The sequence below is a fragment of the Quercus suber genome, unplaced genomic scaffold (assembly GCF_002906115.3).
Source record: "Quercus suber isolate HL8 unplaced genomic scaffold, Cork oak 2.0 scaffold_39, whole genome shotgun sequence".
NCBI lineage: Eukaryota > Viridiplantae > Streptophyta > Magnoliopsida > Fagales > Fagaceae > Quercus > Quercus suber.
In genome coordinates this window covers 791,078-812,031 of record NW_027069504.1, presented here as the reverse complement: position 1 = coordinate 812,031, position 20,954 = coordinate 791,078, and the positions used below count along the sequence as shown (strand labels likewise).

At 34.5% G+C, this 20,954-nt stretch overlaps 1 protein-coding gene across 7 annotated transcripts; it reads right to left on the bottom strand.

Annotated features, from left to right (window-relative positions):
• Positions 1–240: 240 nt before the first annotated feature.
• On the bottom strand, positions 241–14,327 carry LOC112038432 (allantoate deiminase 2). 7 transcript variants are annotated; one of them, XM_065771076.1, is made up of 13 exons: positions 7,527–7,655; positions 7,113–7,148; positions 5,793–5,874; positions 5,001–5,104; positions 4,847–4,931; positions 4,583–4,699; positions 3,980–4,049; positions 3,114–3,888; positions 2,822–2,857; positions 2,566–2,662; positions 1,581–1,663; positions 538–642; positions 241–441 (listed from the first exon to the last, which is right to left on the bottom strand). In XM_065771076.1, the coding sequence occupies exons 4-7, from the start codon at positions 5,066–5,068 to the stop codon at positions 3,981–3,983; spliced, it is 339 nt and encodes a 112-aa protein (XP_065627148.1). In that variant the 5' UTR covers positions 5,069–5,104; positions 5,793–5,874; positions 7,113–7,148; positions 7,527–7,655; the 3' UTR covers positions 241–441; positions 538–642; positions 1,581–1,663; positions 2,566–2,662; positions 2,822–2,857; positions 3,114–3,888; position 3,980. The 7 variants fall into 7 exon arrangements, 6 of the variants coding, with proteins under 6 accessions (XP_065627148.1, XP_065627147.1, XP_065627145.1 ...); XM_065771075.1 differs by having other exon boundaries at positions 3,985–4,049; XR_010628061.1 differs by lacking the exons at positions 7,113–7,148; positions 7,527–7,655 and having other exon boundaries at positions 3,114–4,049; positions 5,793–7,028.
• Positions 14,328–20,954: the final 6,627 nt, after the last annotated feature.

The following is a 20,954-nucleotide window of genomic DNA, read 5'->3' as shown; positions in this document are numbered from 1 at the left end:
TGGGGTTGCTATTTTGATTCCTTAAACTTTGCTATTTCGGCAGCCATGGGTTCATATCACCAATTCTTATTGTCCATGATACATAAGATGCCAAATGTTCTTCTATGAATCCATCAGTTATTAAGCTAAGGAAATGTAAAATATAAATCTATCTCTAACTCTCTAACTCCAAGTTACCATCACATGGTGGACCTAATGTATGACCTCGACCCCTCCCCCCCCCCTCAACATAAAATTTAATAATTTCAATAGATCCATCAGTTTATGTACATAAGTGTATGTACCAGGCAAGCATTAAGTGTGTTAATGACATAAAAGGCAGGAAGCCATTTCCCTTTAGAGATTTGAGCTGTCAAGCTTTACCTTATTTCTGTCCTCTGCAAAAAGCATACGCAAATCACCCATATATGAGAGACTGCATATTTTGGCATATAGATCTTCCTGCATGAACATATAATTACTAGTGAATCTAATTAATCTAATAATTATAACAATGATCAAGATTCAAGCATTGCTGTATTAGAGAATAAAGCAAACCTCAGTGAATTTTGGTGGCAAAAGGAGGAGGGCCGCAGAAATTGCAGCCCTCAAATTAGCAGAGTTTACATTTTCTATATCCAGATTATCCACAAGTATTTGAACCTGTATGAAAATTTTGAAACTTCCTTGAGAATTGAGATTAAGTAACAAAGAAAAACGAAGAAGTAACCATGTTAGTGATCACAGGTCACAAATACAGGAAAACACAATGCAGAGAGGGTTTGAGATAGCTATTAGCGAGCAAAGTTTGGATAGCAGAAACATTACAGTAAATAAGCAGAAGAACAAAGAATCCAACTAATTTGATCATACTATAAACAATAAATTAGTCAATATCTATATATTTCCATATTTTATGTAATATAATATATTTTTGCTTGACAATTTTAAACTAGAAAGCAAACAACAGAAACATATTTAACAACATTAAAGCAGAATGAATCAAGTCAAAATAATGTAATGCAGATGATTGTCACCCCCATTAACCTCACAGCAGACCCACACCCAACACAAAATCAAATGCTGAAAGCATGGTCTTTTTCACTCACCACATAACACAACAATGCAACTTTCTTTCAAAAATCCCGCATGAAATAAATTGATAAGCTACATGAAGCCACTGCCATTGAGCGATCAGGTTTTCTAGGTCATGGGAGACACAGTGGAAAAGTGAGAGAGAACCAAAAAAGTATGAACATTACCATTAAAGAAGAAATGATTTGTTGAAGGAGAAGTAACAATTTTTTACTTTTCCTTTTCAACCTTTTTTGGGCAAATTGAGAGGTCATTCTGGTAATGAATTTTTATTTTTTGATTCATAGAGAATCCAAATTCCGTTCCTCAGATGCAACCAAAAAAAAAGTTTTTTTCTTTTTTTTTTTGCTATAAAACCTTGATTTCCCTATGCTTCATTAGCTGACTTGTTGCACAATTACAGAGCCCTAAAGTTTGAATGAGGACCAATTGGTTCTGCATATGAGATCAACTGAGATGCTTCTCATCATAAGAAAACAGTATAGAATAAACAATTAAGCACATACCTAGGATGTGAGAAGTTTTTACCAATCGTCCCCTGTTCTTGCTGACACCCTTTCAAAAGTTTGCTTTGCGCTTCAAAATATCTCTACATATAGAAATAGTAATTAAATTTTCCAAAACATCAAAAGAAAAAAAATAAAATAAAACACTATGCAGATGTTTTGTGCAAGTTATGGATAAATAACTAAAAACATCGATACTTAAGAATTTGAAGTGGTTGCACCCTACTGACAATAGGGATTCTAGTAATTATTTTCTAGCTGAAACTCTAAAAAGGCCTTCTTTTGATTCGGAGGCAATCTTATCTCTCTCTCTCTCTCTCTCTCTGTTTTATTTTTTTTCTTCCCCTTCTTTTAAACTATCCTTTTTGCATTTGTTCTCCAGAGTTTATAACCATATCCAGTGATTATTTAAGCCCAATCTCAACCTAGAAATCCTTAAACCTAATTATTAGTGCAGTAAGATGCCTGATGTCAGTAGTGACCAACTCGCAATCTCTTCTTCAAACAGTACAATCAAGTTTATGATACACTGAAATCATTGGAAATGGTCTATGGATTTATATTGCAACACAAAGCAAGAAGGTACAAGCAAGTTTAGAACTACAGGGACATTAAAAAAGGAAATACTACCTAAAACACACAGTAACATTAATCTTGCCATAGATAGTATTCCCCTCCTTAATTCATTAGTTCAATAATTCAAAATATTTTCTTATACCCATGTGAACCAAGCTATTATTGTAAACTATAAAATTTTAATTTTGCCAGTAGACACAATAGGTCAATATTTTTCTTCACATGGCAACTCTTGTTTACCAAGAGAAGGTTGAAACAGGGGTTCTAGCACACTGAAGAAGTAGAAAGCCACAGTTGTAATCCTAATAATGCTACAGCTGATCACACAGGACAGGAGGAGGTTATAATAGAAGTACACGGATCAAAAACATATTCTTAGCAACAACACACACACACACACAAAACGCACCGGTGCTACTTTTTTGTCATTATCATCATCCATGTCTGAATCAGCCATTTTTGTCCAGAAGAATCTTGTGTACCAACTTCTGAAATGTCAAGAATAACTGCAAACATGTCCATAAAATGGAACCCAGCAAGAAAAAAAAATGCATATTTTAAATGAAACCCATAAAAGATTTATATAAAATTTCATATTTTTACATAAAACAACAAAAATCAAAACAAATTAAAAAAATGTAGAGTTTTGCTTATATAATACTTACACTTTCTTCTTCCCATTTGAAATCCTCTTGTTCTTTCTGCAATTTCAGCATCAATCACACATTCAAAAACCCATATAATGAGGCCCAGGCTATATCTAGGAGAAGAAAAAGAAACTGGGAAAAAGAAAATGAAAAGTTCTGTTTTTTAATTTGTGTGTGGAAAAGTTCATACCAGAAATTATAGAGTTTTTTAATTTTGGTTTTGTTTGAGCTTTAAAAATATTGCGTCTAGAATTATAGAAATTATCAAAGAAGTTTTAAAAAAAAAATCAGAGAAGAGTGAAGAACATACCAGGGAAGCATATGCAGTAGTTCAACTTTTCATCCCCATATCTGAAGATTTTGGATGTGAGAAATCTTATCTCAATCCTCTCCATTTTCCTTCTCACATCTTTGCTTTAATTGGGGACAATTGCGGATACTCAGGGTCTGTAAAGAGGTGAGGTGACTCATCCCTTCAGGAAGTGACGTCAGATTGGGACACTGCCAAATCTGTAATGTCTCAAGAGAAGTTAGGTTTTTAAACCACTCCTCTGGCAGAGACTCCAACTCCTTAATTTGCCGCAAAGTCAATCGCTTTAATTTGGAGAGAGGAGGGGAGAAGGAGGAGGAAGAGGAAGAGGAAGAGGAAGAGGAAGAGGACGGAAATGAAGAAGCCCTTCCTCCCGTATTATTCATCTTTATTGTCTCTTCCAATGCCTTCAAACTGCTATTCCTCAACCAAAGCCCTTCTTCAAGATTTGGAAATAGCGGCATGCAATTCATCTTAGGGCAATTCCATAACTGAAAATAAGAAAGACACGGAAAGGAGGGCAGGGGTATGTGATTAGTTGATGATGATGATGATATTGTTGATGTCATTGTTGCCTCATTCCCCTTATCCACACTCCTCCACCATCCCTTTAGATTTGGGCAATAAATGAGTTGGAGTGTCTGAAGGGATGGGAAAAATGTTGATGGTGATGCCAGTGAAGCAGATAAGCAGATATCTCATCATTCATATCCTCGTCTGTCATGTACTCCAGACCATCCATATCCCAAATAAGTAGTTCTCGTAGAGATGAGAGCTGATACAACGGTGACAAATATTGGCACTTCTTACAATTGTGTAGTCTTAATTCAATGAGATTTGTTAAGAATGAAAGCCAACTAGAAAACCTCACACCCAAGCACTGCCCAAGAAAGTAGAGTGAAACCTCACTCCCTCCTCATCACTAAATGCAATCACCTGCAATAGTAGGAAATTCATTGACATCTATAATCAGAATTGCTGCATAGCCACCACCTCCAACATATTACAAATCTAAATTTACAGCTGAATCAGATTGCAGTGCTGTAAAAACAATTCAGGACAAGATTGAGTCTGCATCAATTAAAGCTCTAGATGGAGAATAGAGTAAAAAATAAGAACTGATGTATTCAAGAGATCAGGTCTCACATATATGTTTCAAAGTCTCAAAATATATTTCCTTTGTATTTCATGCATGTAATCTATTTGTTTCACCAATAGCAGGATTTTAAATCTCTTCCCACGTTGTAACATGCTTCTCTTGCACATGAATGAGGCTATACCATAATTTAAGCCAACGGAACCCAAAAGATGGAAAGCATATCCTAAATATTTTCCCTACAAGTTAAAAGGCAGATATAAAAAGGTTTTCCCAGATGTTACTGAAGAGACAAAGATTAATCTTCTTCCACTAAATATCAATAAAGACAAACAAAGTAAATATAATGTTCCGAAGTTGTTGTCTTACTGACCTCAATCGGCCGCCTTAATTTTCCCATCATCCCATTGACATTCAAAACCTTCAGAGCAGATAATGCAGAGATTATGCCTAGCGAACCATCAAATATACCAGCATCAACAACAGTATCCTATCATAAAGAAGGAATATCCCACATCAATATTGATGAAATATGTCTTTGTGGCATGTTCTATGTGTGTGTGTGCACGTGTATTTATGTATTTGTATGCAAACTAAATATTAAATTAAAAAATAGGGAAAAAAAAAAAAGCATCACCAGATGAGAACAAATCAACAGAGCCTCGGCACTTGCATTCATTCCCTCAACTCGACCATGTAAATTGCCCAAGTGATCTACCCAACTGGAAATCAACATAAACATCAGTCGAACTTCCAACACTGTTTACAACATAAAAAGGTAGAGAGCTAACGTTCTCAAACCAGCATCCTCCATCCATCCACGAATAAGGTTACCAGCCCTCAAAGAAGCTGGACTCATGAATGTTCTCTCAAGATAGCCATCTGCATCACTTACCTGCTTATGAAGGCAACAACATTAACATTCACAAATAACCACACAGCACAAGTTACAAATTGAGTAAAGTAAAGCCGAGGAAAATTCAATGCAGCTTTTTTCTTTAACTTATTGTAGTGGCCAGACTCTAGGGGTGATTACCATTTGAATGGTGATTATAGAAACATTGAAAGCAAAATTTTAAGAGGATTTAAAAAAATAATAATAATAATAATAATAATTCAACATTGCCCAATTGGCTGGGAAAAATGGCATTGAAAACCTTGAATGTTGTTGCAAAAATTGGATTCTTGGATTCCTTTCAGCATGTAACAGAAATTCAACTCGAATATCATTGAAGAAGTACATCATCAATAAATAATAATAATAACATACATCTTATTTAATGGAACATTGACAAGGTGGTCAAAATCTTTTTTTTTTTTTCAAATCATGCTTTTACTGGCAGAAAATCCTATAGATGACAACTAAATTAGTACTCCAAATGACACCCAAAGTTGAGGTCATAAACACTAATTTAAAATATATATATTTTTAAAAAATTAGCAAACTATTCACCACAATGCAATTGCAGCAAAACCCACAAATATTTTTAATTCAGTAGTAATTAAATTAACATTAGCAATACTACCTAATAAAACTTATTAGAAATATGTCAGAAATTTAATTTGGGTCTTGAATTTTATACCTTTCCAAGCTCATTAAGCCTTGCCACTCCTCATCCCTTAAGATTTCACAAAACAAATAATTCCTACTGCTTATTTCACCATCTTCAATAAACAAATCATTTCCATCATCATCATCATAACATAGGCTAAGTTAATAACCATTATTAAACAAGAAAATTATTCAAACCCAACACGAAAAAACATCCCTTTCATGGACTCAATTCAAATGCAGAAGAAAAGGTCAGTATCAATAACCAAGCAAAATTATTAATCAAATAAGCAAATCTTTGAACTTGATGTGAATATTTACTCTTTGCCAATATACATTAAAAAAATGTGTAATGTCCAAGAAAAATTATTAATCAAGAAAAAAATATGAGCAAATTATATGACTAAATTAAAAGAACCCATTTATACTCTTCTTTTTTACTATCCACTTTGCATTTTTTCTGCAAAGTTTATAACCATATCCAGCTTTTCTTTAAGCTTAATCTGAACCTAGAAATCCTTAAACCCAATTATTAGTGCAGTGTAAGATGCCCCGAAATGACCAACTCGCAATATCTTCTTCAAACAGTACAATCAAGTTCATGATACCCCAAAATCATTGGAAATGGTCTGTGGATTTATAGTGCAACAGATAAGAAAGAAGAAACAAGCAAGTTTAGAACACTAGGGACATTAAAAGAGGAGAAGTACATTTGGATGCTATCTAAAAGACACTGTAACATTAATCTTGCCTTAGATAGTATGTCCCTCCTTAATTCATTAGTTCAATAATTCAAAATATTTCCTTATACCCATATGAACCAAGCTATTATTGTAAACTATAAAATTTAAGTTTTGCCAAAAGACCCAATAGCTCCATATTTTTCTTCACATGCCAATTCTTGTCTACCAAGAGAAGGTTGAAAGTGGGGTATCAACAGTGGTTCTAGCACACTGAAGGAGTCAAAAGCCATAGTTGTAAGCCTAATAATGCTACAGCTGATCACACAGGGCAGGAGGAGGTTATTAATAGAAGTACACGGATCATAAACATATTCTTAGAAAAAAAAAAAAAAAAAAACACACACTGGTGCTACTTTTTTGTCTTTTCATCATCCATGTTTGAATCAGCCATTTTTTGTCTAGAAGAATCTTGTGTACTAACTTCTGAAACGTCAAGATTCAAGAATAACTGCAACCATGCCCATAAAATGGAACCCAGCAAGTAAAAAAATGTATATTTTTAAATGAAACCCAGAAAGATTTATATAATATTTCATATTTTTACATAAAAACAACTAAAATAAAAACAAATTAAAAAAAATGTAGAGTTTTGCTTATATAATACTTACGTTTTCTTCTTCCCATTTGAAATCCTCTTGTTCTTTCTGCAATTTTAGCATCAATCACACATTCAGAAACCCATATAATGAGGCCTAGGCTATATCTAGGAGAAGAAAAAGAAACTGGGAAAAAGAAAACGAAAAGTTCTGTTTTTTAATTTGTGTGTGGAAAAGTTCATACGAGAAATTATAGAGTTTTAAATTTTGGTTTTGTTTGAGCTTTAAAAATATTGCATCTAGAATTACAGAAACTATCAAAGAAGTTAAAAAAAAAAAAAAAAAAAAAAAATCAAAAATCAGAGAAGAGTGAAGAACATACCAGGGAAGCTAAATATTGCATCTAGAATTACAGAAACTATCAAAGAAGTTAAAAAAAAAAAAAAAAAAAAAAAATCAAAAATCAGAGAAGAGTGAAGAACATACCAGGGAAGCGTATGCAGTAGTTCAACTTATGTCAAGATTTGGGATGTGAGAAATCTTATCCCAATCCTCTCCATTTTCCTTCTCGCATCTTTGCTTTAATTGGGGACAATTGCCTATCCTTAGGTTCTATAAAGAGGTGAGGTGACTCATCCCTTCGGGAAGTGACGTCAGATTGGGACAATAGTAGATATACGAGGCCTGTAAAGAGGTGAGGTGACTCATCCCTTCGGGAAGTGACGTCAGATTGGGACAGTCCCAAATCTCTAAACTCTCAAGAGAAGTTAGGTTTTTAAACCACTCCTCTGGCAAAGACTCCTTCTCAATCTCAAACAAACGCAATTCCTTTAATTTGGAGAGAGGAGGGGAGAAGGAGGAGGAAGAGGAAGAGGACGGAAATGAAGAAGCCCTTCCTCCCGTATTATTCATCTCTATTGTCTCTTCCAATGCCTTCAAACTACTATTCCTCAAATAAAGCCCTTCTTCAAGATTTGGAAATAGCGGCATCCAAGTCATCTTAGGGCAATCCTCCAAACATAAATAAGAAAGATGCGGAAAGTACAGCATGTGTTGGTGATAGTGATTAGTTGATGATGATGATGATGATGATATTGTTGATGTCGTTGTTGCCTCATTCCCCTTATCCACACTCCTCCACCATCCCTTAAGGTGACTCTTCTCAGACCTTCACACAATCTCTCTATACAAATTTGTAACAAGTAGAATATTCACAAATGCTATTCCTAAATCAAAAAGTACAAAGAGCAAATTAGAAAGAACAAATTTATAGAAACACAAACACACAAAAAGAGTTGCACTCTGATAAACATATATAAAATATACTATTAGCCATATATTCATAAAACTATCACCCAAATTCCAATTAGCAAACAGAACTTTGTCACAATTACAACAAACACAACCAAACATTTTCTCATAGGAACCAAAGATACACTAATGAGAGAGACATAACAGGCCACAACATAGAACATGTTTGAATAAATACAGAGACAAAAGTGAAGGACCATAAACCTAAGCCATGAGTTCCATATATGCAATCTCTCTCTCTCTCTCTCTCTCTCCCTCTCTCTCTCTCTCTTCACACACACATATTTTGCTTTGCTCTGCAAAATTTTAACCTCAACCAGCTATTTCTTAAGTCTAATTTTAACCTTAAAATCCTTGACAGTTCTAATTATTAATGCAGTACAATGCCTGATGTCATTAAAGACTAACTCACATACCTTCTAAAATTATATTCACAATTATGAGACCCAAATTTATTGGAAAAGGCCTATGAATCTCTAATGCAACACCAAACCAAGAAGAAATCCCCAAAGTCTAGAAATTTAAGGATGACAGAAAATGTCTACCTTTGGATGGAGCCTAAAGGACACTATAACCTTGTTTTTATCCTGCATAAACTTCATTGTTCATTACTTCCATAATTTCAAGTTTTTTTTCTTATAAAACTTATGAACCAAGCTATGATTGTAAGCTAAAAACCTTAATTCAGTTTGAATAAGCACCAATTCTAATGCCTAGCTTTTCCTATGCCTCAATTGGTTCTGCATATGACATCAACTGAGATGTTTGTTATCATAAGAAAACAGCATAGAACAAAGAATTAAGCACATACCTAGGATGTGAGAAGTTTTTAGCAATCATCCCCTGTTTTCTGCTGGCACCCTTTCAAAAATTTGCTTTGCACTTCAAAATATCCCTGCATAAAGAAATAGTAAATAAATTTTCCAAAACATCAACAGCAATAAAATAAAATAGAACACTATGCAGATGTCATCTCCATTTAAGCAAGAAATGGATAAACAACTAAAAACAGCGATAATTAAGAATTTTAAGTGGTTCAACCCAACTGACAATAAAGATTCTAGTAATTATTTTCTAGCTGAAACTTCAAAAAGGCCTTCGTCTGATTCTAAGGCAATTTTGTCTCATCTCTCTCTCTCTCTCTCTCTCTCTCTCTCTCTCTCTCTATGCTTTTTTTTTTCCTTCTTCTTTTTTACTATCCTTTTGGCATTTGTTCTGCAAAGTTTATAACCATATCCAGCTGTTACTTTAAGCCTAATCTCAACCTAGAAATCCTTAAACCCAATTATTAGTGCAGTAAGATGCCCCAAAATGACCAACTCACAATCTCTTCTTCAAACAGTACAATCAAGTTCATGATACCCCAAAATCATTGGAAATGGTCTGTGGATTTATAGTGCAACAGATAAGAAAGAAGAAACAAGCAAGTTTAGGGACATTAAAAGAGGAGAAGTACCTTTGGATGCTACCTAAAAGACACTGTAACTTTATCTTGCCTTAGATAGTATGTCCATCCTTAATTCATTAGTTCAATAATTCAAAATATTTTCCTATACCCATATGAACCAAGCTATTATTGTAGACTATAAAATTTTAGTTTTGCCAATGGACACAATAGCTCAATATTTTCCTTCTCTTGTTTACCAAGAGAACGTTGAAAGTGGGGCATCAACAGTGGTTCTAGCACACTGAAGGAGTCAAAAACCCATAGTTGTAATCCTAATACTGCTACAGCTGATCACAACCATAGATATTTATACTACCGTGGCAACCAATGGAAACTAAGAAAGAATAACACGAGGGAGGAGGATCTTATGTATGTGAGGTAAATCTTCACCCTTCTATGAGGTTATTAATAAGTGAAGCAGAATAATTTTGGGAAACACATAGAAGTACTCGGATCATAAACATATTCTTAGCCAAAACAAGTATTCGTTTTAATAACCTCATAGAAATGTGTATTTTAAAAGAAACCCAGAAAAAGATTTATATAAAATTTCAAATTTCTACATAAAAACAACTAAAATCAAATCCCAATTTCAAAGAAAATAAACAAAATGTAGAGTTTCACTTACGCTTTCTTCTTCCCTCCTTTCTGCCCCTTCGAAATCCATGTCATGTTCCATCTGCAATTTCAGCATCAATCAGAAACCCAGATAATGAGGCCCAGGCTGTTTCTAGGCGAAGAAAAAGAAACTGGGGAAAAAGAAATTATAGAAATTTTGGTTTTGCTTGTGCTTTGAAAATCTTTCGCCTGGAATTACAGAAATTAAAAGAAGTTTAAAAATAAAGAATCAGAGAAGAGTGACTTATCAAAAAAAATAAAAATAAAAATCAGAGAAGAGTGAAGAACATACCAGGGAAGCGTATGCAGTAGTTCAATCTATCTCAAGATTTGGGATGTGAGAAATCTTATCCCAATCCTCTCCATTTTCCTTCTTGCATCTTTGCTTTAATTGGGGACAGCCCCTAATTTCCAGGGTCTGTAAAGAGGTGAGTTGACTCATCCCTTCGGGAAGTGACGTCAGATTAGGACATGACCAAATCTCTAATCTCTTAAGAGAAGTTAGGTTTTTAAACCACTCCTCTGGCAGAGACTCCAACTCCAGAGTCAATTGCAATAACTTTAATTTGGAGAGAGGAGGGGAGAAGGAGGAGGAAGAGGAAGAGGAAGAGGACGGAAATGAAGAAGCCCTTCCTCCCCTATTATTCATCTCTATTGTCTCTTCCAATGCCTTCAAACTGCCATCCTCCAACCGAAGCCCTTCTTCAAGATTTGGAAATAGCGGCATGCAAGTCATCTTAGGGCAACCACTAAAAAAAAAAAAAGAAAGACGCGGAAAGTACGGTATGTGTTGGTGATAGTGATTAGTTGATGATGATATTGTTGATGTCGTTGTTGCCTCATTCCCCTTATCCACACTCCTCCACCATCCCTTTAGATTGAGGCAGCCACAGAGCCAGAGTGTCTGAAGGGATGGGAAAAATGTTGATGGTGATGCCAGTGAAGCAGATATTTCATCATTCATATCCCCGTCTGTCATGTACTCCAGACCATCCATTTGCAAAATAATTAGTTTTTGAAGAGTTGGGAGTTGATACAACGGTGGCAAATATTGGCACTTCTTACAATTGTTTATAAATAAATCAACGAGATTTGTTAAGAATGAAAGCCAACTAGAAAACCTCACACCCACGTACCCGACCACTTCCAAATATTTTAAACTTTGATGTGGTTGGAGGCCATCCATGGAATTTTCATCATCCTTGGCATGTACGCCATCATAACCCTCTAGATTCCAGTATAATACCAATTCACTGAGATGTTCCTTCTCCTTCAAATTTGCAACCTTGAATTCTGAGGTGGTATCTTTAACCCATGCCAAATTTTTAATCTCTATTTTTCCTGTCAGCTCATTTAGCTTGTTTAATTCTAGTAGTCCACCGCAATGCTTGGAAGAACCCTTACTCACAACAAATAAGTTTAATGTTTGAAGAGAAGTCAATTGCCCTAATCCACATGGCATATGAGTCAAATTCTCACAATCGTTTAGGTCAAGGTGCTTGAGGCTTACCATTTTTTGAATGTCTACTGGTAACTCCCTAAGCTTTTCACACTTACAGAGCTTTAGTGTTTGCAAATTCACCAATTTTGTAATAGAACTAGAGAGAACCTCAATATCATTAAAGGAAAGGTCAAGGTACTTTAGACATATCAAAGTACCTATGGTATCTGGCAACATCTTCATATTTAAACCATGTAGGTCTAATGCACGCAAGTATCTAAAATTAGAAATAAGTTTTCTGAGAGTTGATTCTTCAATTGTTCCCTGATCATATTTCCACTCATTGTATGCCAACATAAATGTTCGTACCTTGTTTGCTTTAACCAACGTGCTTAAATTCTCCTTAAAGAATGAAACATTGTAAAATGGAAACGATAGATGGCGTCCTTTTTCTTTCACATTTTTTGCACTGGTATCAACCAATATACAATCAGTCTTTGATACATATTGTGCAAGATCATGAATTAAATCATGCATTTTAAACTTCATATTCATGCCTCGATCTTCTTTTGCTTCTTGGAAGAAGGATCTCCAAAGTAGATCCATAAAGTACTCATTGGCAACATCCTCTAATTTTAGGTTCTCCTCTGATGATTGGATAAAACCTTGTGATATCCATAATTGTATCAATGTCAACTTATTGATCAAATAATCTTTGGGAAACAATGAACAATATGCAAAACAACATTTTAAATGTGATGGGAGATAATCGTAACTCAATTTTAAAATCGGCATAATACCATCTTTTAATTCAGTTACATCTGTGAGTTTAGTATTCTTGATGTATGACCACTCAGCTTCAGTTTTTTTGAAGAATAAGACTTTTCCTATCGTCCTTATAGCAAGAGGCACTCCATGACATTTTGCTACTATGTCCATCCCGATTGCTTCGAGGTTAAAATTGATGGTCTCCCGGCCTTTTTTAAATGCCATTTTCTTTAATAATGACCAGGATTGATCCCTTGACAAGCCTTCTAGAAAATAGGATGAGGTACTAGTAATCTCCACAACCTTGTTGGATCGTGTAGTTATCACCACCTTACTTCCCTTTGCACCATCCATTAAAAAAATTTTCAAATTATACCACTTTTCACTATCCTCATTCCAGACATCATCCAATATAAGTAAGTACTTCTTTTGGCGGAGAGTTTCACGAAGTTCATTTTGCAATGGATCCATGTCTAGGTTTTCGGGCTTTCTACCAGTTGTAGATCCAATTATCATTTCAACAATTTTTTTAATGTCAAAGACATCAGAGACACACACCGATATCTTCAACTCAAAATTAGTTTGGACCTTCTCATCATTGAATACATACTGGGCCAGTGTGGTTTTTCCTAGCCCACCAATTCCCACTATTGATATGAATGAAACATTATCTTCCACATCAAAGTCCAACAACAGATCTATGATGGCTTGCTTATCCTTTTCTCTCCCGATGACATCTTCATCAGGTACAAAAGAGTGAGTTTGATCCCTCCCCCTAGTCACAACTCGTGTCTCTAAAGGACAATCTACCAACTTCAACTGAAATTGGTGTCTATCATTTGATATATCATTAAGCCTCTCCCTCATAGCCTTTAGTTTGCGAGCCATCTCAAGACCAAAAACAAGTGGGTTTGAACTAGAAAAGAAAGTGCGTACCTTCTTTACAATTTTATCACCATCCATCACCTTTTGCTGCAACACATGAGTGGTGAACTCGCTCAACAAGTCATCCGCATCATAAACTGCATCTCCGAGATTCATGAGCTAGTGCTTGACTTGGTGATTCTCGACCTGTTGCTCCTCCGCATCCTGAAGTACAGCTTGAATAGCGAGAACAGTGTTCTTCATTGTTTCGAGATCATCTTTGACACCCCAAATCGATCCGATCGGTTGGAGAGTGGAGGAGCCCAAGCTTTCAATGATCGTCTGCACAACGCCATACAGGATTGCATCGGCCATTTTTTCTTGTTGGATGATAGAAAACGTAGCAAGCTGATAGAGTAGTTTGAAATATTGGAGGAGGAAGATTAAAGTGGCTGTGAAAGAAGACTTGGCTAGCTATGTAAAGGCAAGAGTCCACTTAGAAATAAACAGATAAATGTGAACAACGACTCCACCGCTTGATAATTACTACTTAAACAACAGCCCCACTCCTCAATAATGGCTTTTGTGAAGACAAAAAAAAAAGGCAAGAAGACCCCAGTACTGCTCAATAATTGAGTGGAAAGACACTATCTTTGATCCACCGAAGGAAAATAAGGATTATATACTGGGACATAAAGCTCAGGAAAAGTAGAGTTTCATAAATTTTGAAACCATCCTCTGTATTTTTGGGTTATGATGGGTCCAGTCGAGCACTATCTCAAATGCTAATGCTATGTCAGTGAGACCAAAAAATTTCAATGCATTTGTAAAGCCAAATACTTTTGGACCCCATTTATCTTTCCAAAATTCCATGTGGTACAGCATAATAGCACTGAGTTATGGGCCCATAACCTGGTCGTTCTTACATGGCTCTGAATAGAGGTGCTTGGCACTTCAAAATGTTCCTTTTCTCATACCATTCTTATTCAACTTTATCTTCTTTTCACAAAGACCCATTCACACTCTGGACTACCTATACAACAAGTAAAAGGAAAGTAAGAAACTATTGTGGAATCATTCATAATGGTCACAGTAAGTTCACTCTCTCTAAAAAACACTGGCATGCAACGACAGTATAAATAAGCTTTTTTAAGCTTAGAACCATATATAGTACCATACCACCTTGAAGAACATATAAACATTTCTGCAAGATTGAACATATGGCCCGTTGGCTTCCCAGTATTTTTTTTTTTTTTTGATAGTTGGCTTCCCAGTAAATTAATCCAACAGTAATTAAGCTAATTAAAATGAATGTCACAAATACCATCACAAGGTGGAATTAATTTTATGACCTCTTCTTTTTGCTGTGGCTTCTCTCATGAGGAAGAGGAAAAGAGATTTTTTTAATTTTATTTTAAATAAAACAAAGTACTGAAAAATCTCATGTTACCATCACACACATGTTAGCATTCATATCCAAAATGTATGATTATATAAAACAACGTATTCACTCCAAATTATACATGTTTTATTACAAAATATTACTGTAATACAACTACTATATAAGCACTGCAAATGGCAATCACTCTCATCTCAGATCTCCACAGTCTCCCTACAAAACCTCTAACAAGTATAATATTCATAAATGCTATTAAGGAATTTACAAACAGTGGAAAGGGCAAATAAAAGGCACTCATAGAAAAATACATAGAAGCAAACGGAGACATAAAGCTCCAGTACTCTACTATGAACATTTATAAAATATACTTACAGGGGCGTAGCCAGAAATTTTTGCTTAGGGGGGCCAAGATAAAACAATCATATTGATTTGCAATTCAAGAAAAATTCAAAATATAACATTCATACATGTCTTGGCGCATTAGTTTAGAAAAACAAACATTAAATCCAAAGTAAGTCTTAACTATATATGTATCATATATATATATATATATATATATCATAAGATTATTACTAGAATTTTTTTATTAGTGTAATTCAAATTAGTACTCAAAATACTAACAAGCTAATCGACCAATTAAGCATCATAAGGAAGAATTAATGAAGAGAAATTGAAGCGAGAGCACTCAGTAATGGCAATGAGTATTGAGTAGAATCTTTTGGGTGACTATAAAGTGCAAGGGGATATTGTAATAGTTTTGTGAAATTGCAAAACTTAAGTATAATATCTAAAGTGTAATACTTTAGATTTTTCAATTAAATTCAAACGCATGTTTACCATGACAAATAAAATACAAACAATATTATCATTTAAGGATAATTAAATTCAATACAGAAGTTAATTGGGAAATATAATGTACTACACCTCAGTTTTATGACTTTATTCTATTAGGAAAATTGAATGACTAAAAAGTGGTAAAAATGAGGGGTAAAACTGTTATAAAGGACATGGACATGGACATGAACATCAGGACATGGGATATGGTCTTAACCTCCTAGCAGAAAATAATTAAATAAATAAAAAGGGATCTATCAATGGCTGTGCTTTTAATGGAGAATGGAAAAAAACAAAATGAATGAATCTTTATGGCTGAAAAGTGGAGATTTGAGACGAGGGAAGGGAGTTCTTATGGCTGACATATAGGAGAGGGGGCCAAGTTTTTTATTTTGCGGGGGCCAACTATTAAATCAAAGGGACTGAGAACTAGTTCTCCCTACAATTAGAGAGGATTTAAAAATTTTTGGAGGGGCCATGGCCCCCACCCCCCAATGCATTACTTAGCTCCGCCCCTTACTTATATATTGTACGTAATAGACGTTCACAGATATACAAATATCCAAGCTTCTACTACTCATTTGTGATCCCATTTTTTATTGGCTAGCTTGAACCCCTTTGTGTCAGTTTATGTGCATATTTGACTTTAGTGTATTTCTTCTTTTCTCTTTTGCTAGTTCTCTATGATTAATGCATCAATGATAAATGTGTTTTTTTTTTTTTTTCTTCAACCTTCATTCTATGTCTCATGTTTTCGGCATGAGACTAGAAAACATGTAAGGTTTCGCAGAGTAGTGGCAGTGTGCTATGAACTGATTTTAAGGTTTGGAATATTAGAAATACGTAAAATCTTTTTACTCTATATATATATATATATATATAAAAGGAAATTTGTAAGAGTTCTCTTTTATTATATTGTTCTTTCGTGTATTTTACTCTTTTTATTTCTTTCTTAAATTGTAGTGATTCAATGTGTGGCTGGTTTTATTTTTTGAGTGATACCGGTTACATGCATGATGGTTTTCAGAAAATAAATAACCTTACTAGAATTTTAGGAAACAACCATACTTAATCTAGATAGGACATTATTTTATGCACAAAAATTAGGTGACAGGTTCTTAATTGTAGATAATAATAAAAAAGTGGTGTTTGTAGTTGGCACTTAGCCCAGATAAAAACCAGTAATAATTTGTCACTTAATTTTTGTTGTGAAAATATTATACCCACAATACTACTCTTGTTGTGAAAAATTTGTTTTGGGGTTGCCTACTTTACTGCCCACTTTTTTTTTTCCTTTTTTTTTATAATTTTATAAATTGTAGATGGATAAGTTATTGCTCCTATATATTTTTTAGGGATAATAATACTCCTCTTCTTTGAGGTTTAGGGAAATCACACTCCACCCCAAACTTAAAAGAAAAAATCATTCCCCCCCACCCCCTTGACATCTTTTTTTTTTTTGAAATAGTTTTAACCCATGACGTCCACTCTTGATGATAGCTATTTATCATCAGATCAAGACACCAATCAATTTTTTGTGTGAATTTCAATTAGTTCAACTGGTAAAATCTTTGATTGTTGAATAAGAGATCTAAAGTTCAATTTCCCCATTAACATTTGTGGGGATAAAGCCCAAATTTGTATATTGGGTCTTGGGCCTTATCTGAGGACATGGGCATGTCCGAGGAGGAGTAAATGATTGGAAAATACCCCAAAGTTGAGAATCACATAAGGAAAGAATGGAGGAATATAGTCCGAGGGGGAGCTCCTTCTCGGATACGATAAATATTGATCAAATCTGTATTTGGGCAATCTAGGTGACCTTCCAGGAAGTTTCATCGATAAGGATGAGCCTCATGCACGTAAAAAAAGCGATTGGAACTTAGAAATATTTAAAGGAAAAGCTGCTACCATCGCATTAAATGCACTGTAGCAACTTTTCTGGCCACATTTATGTGGAGAAGACCCCTAAACAGTGCAGTCTCATTTACCACAACTCACAGAAGGCCAAATAGGATGTCTGATGGGACATGCACTCAAGTGAAGATTTAGATGATTAATAAGTGTAAGGTCAAGATGGTTTGAAAGAAACTATATAATGTGAAAAATCTCCCATGAAAGGGGGATCGGAGGGAGAAAAAATAGGAGAAGAAATACTATAGCAATAAAAGTTGCATTTGTAAACCTTCATATTGATTTATACTCAAAATGATCTCCTCGAACAGTGAATTTACCCAATCTTGTATATTTTATTCTTGCTTGATCAACTTCTAAATCCATACTAGTCGTTATTAAGTTCATTAGGACCTAGCTCTTTAGCCCACTCTCTACAAATTTATTGTATTGAGTTCACTGGGCTATCACCCCATCCACTTTTGGGCTTGGGTCGCAAATTATGTCCCTACAACATCTAATTGACTAAACTTTATTAAATTAATATTAAAAATGTTATGTATTAACCTGTCCTTTGTTTAAGGGAAAGTTTCAAGAATTATCCTCAATTTCAAGATTAAAACTCATTGTATTAAATTTTTAATTGAAGTGTATTTTAAAATATTAAGTATGATTTTTTTTTTCAACAAGTTATGGAGAGATTTGCATTGCAAGTGTTTTGATGCTTGATAAATTTTGCATTTTTATTCTAAATTTATCAATTATTTTTTTATTAACCATGGTTAAACTTTTGTAAAGAGATTTTTTATAAAAATTTAGAATATTTTGTTACTAATATAAACATAAGGGGGGTGGGGGTGTTAATTTTTCAAACCTCAAGGGAGGGGAGTGTAATTATATTTACTTTGTTTTGTTTAAGGTTAATCATATGATTTCTTTTTTGGTTTAGGATAATTATTATTGTTTATGATTTCCCATTAGAACTTGTTGCTTTAGCCTTTTGTAGGCTAAAATGCAAACACGCCTTTTAAGTTTCTTCATAATTCATTCAAGTCCTTTAACTTTATTTTCGTTCATTTTAGTCCTCAAAGTTTTAAATTTATTCAAGTAGGGCATTTTTTAAACTTTTGTTAAAAATTTTTGAAAAAAAAAAGGAAAATACTTTTCAATTGTTGATTGATTTTTTTTTTTATTTAAAAATTTTGAAGAAAAATTAAAAATTTTGGAAAATTAACCACAACATATTAAAAAAGTTGATGGAAAAATCTTAATTGAATAAACCTGAAAGTTAGAGGACTGAAATGAATGAAAACAAAGTTAAAGAGTTGGAATTAATTTTAGTAAAACATACAGGTGGGTTTTGCATTTTAAGCTTGTTTAAATTAATTGCTTTGGAAAAAAAAATTGAAATAGTTTTTATATTACTTACTATACGGAAATTGCAAATATAAAAAATAACTCATTTAAAAGTGAGTTAATTTGAAACCGTGTAATTGGTAAAATAAAAACAAAAAACCCCAACTCAAATAGAGCTAACTTTAAGCGGCTAATAAGAAGTACATGTATACATGAGTAGAGTTTGAAAGTTTTTTCAACCCAACTTTTTTTTTTTTTTTTTTTTTTGAGAATCAAGACTTTGAACTTTATTAAATAGTAGGCAAAACTGCTCGATAAGTTTCAACCCAACTTTTTTTTTTTTTTTTTTTTTGAGAATCAAGACTTTGAACTTTATTAAATAGTAGGCAAAACTGCTCGATAAGTAGCAATGGTGTGCAATGGAACATCTACCATCCACACTAGAAAACTAGTGACATGTCGTGCATGTCGAGCTAGGTTGTGAGCTACACAATTTCCTTCTCTACGAACGTATGGAAACCTAATACAATGAAGTAAATTTGCAAAACATTTAACATCTTGACTAAATAAACTAAAGGTTGCCAAAGAGTACAAGGCTGCCTCCAAAGCGTTTATAACAATCTCTGAATCTCCCTTTAGGATGACATCATTCAAACTCAGATCAGCAGCTAACTGTAGAATTTTCGATGTAGCCAAAGTTTCAAGCTCCAAGACAGTTAGGGGGAGAGGGGTGATTTCGACCATGTGCCAAGCCCTTCCTTGACAATCTCGAATAATCACTCTAATCCCTGCCCTATCTTCTTCTTGAAACATTGCATCGATGTAATTTTTGCCTGCACTCTCCACAGTTACATCAATAGTCGATCTCTAGAACAACACTAATCCACCTCCCAAATTTGATCTTGGTGCAATGAATATATTCTCACAGCTTATCTTCCTCAACCTATCTTTTAGCCTAGCTTCATCTGCCCATATTTCGGCTAAAAACATGACAGAGGGATCTTTCGCCCGCACTAAATCTGCAAGCTCATTCTCTGTACATGGGTTCCCAAGCTCACTACAGTCCCACACAAGGCAACTCATGGCGATTGGCGGGGCTGATGCACAACCTCCACCATTAACTTTGATGAGTTTTCATCAACTTTCATCTTCTAGGATGAGGAGCACGGGTTACTAATGGATATTCCCATAGTAAAAACCTCAGCTGATTTGCACGTGATCAAGGAATTAAAGTGGGCTAGACCAATGGATATTCCCATACATTGGTCATTTAGTGCTCGTTTGGCTGGCACGTTTCTGAATCACGTTTGACGTCTGCATTTTTTCAGCCTTTTTTTTTTTTCACGCGTTTCCAGCTAAATTTTACTGTAGCAGCACTATAGTGGCTACTGTTCATTGAACAATAGCCGCAATAGTTAACTTTTCAGCACAAATTTCACTGTTCATGGACCCACAAATTTCACTTTTCAACAACTTTTTCATTAAAAATAGGTCCCACGGTACTATTTACACATTTAAATATTATTTATTATAGTGTTTTTCAGTTTTCAGTTTTTAGTTGTATCCAAACGAATCCTTAACGAGGAAATTGAATTGGCATTAAATTGTGACTCACCGGCCTTTATTTACGTGATAATGGGATTGCCGTTGCCCTCCTTTAATGTTTCCTTTTCTGGACTAGATATACACGAATTCTGAATCAAGACCAACTGTGAGACTATTTAATGCACAATCATAATTGTGCCTAAATCCTCCATAAAGCGCGGATCCATCTGAAACTTCTCAGCCACATACCTCTCTCCATCATTAATTCCCACATTCAATTCCATTAAACTGCCGTTATTATTCTTTCCAATCGCTTCGGCTTTCTTCTCAGACATCGCCGTACTTGGTATTGGTGCGACTGAATCTTCCCTTGCCGCCATGTGAGCTGCCATCTCTGCTTTCTTCTCCATTGCGTTGCCGCTTTTTTCCTCATAAAAC

Bases quoted from the DNA above. Each gene is read 5' to 3' on its own strand.
- LOC112038432 (XM_065771071.1), bottom strand. From the start codon at position 13,666: ATGAATCTCGGAGATGCAGTTTATGATGCGGATGACTTGTTGAGCGAG.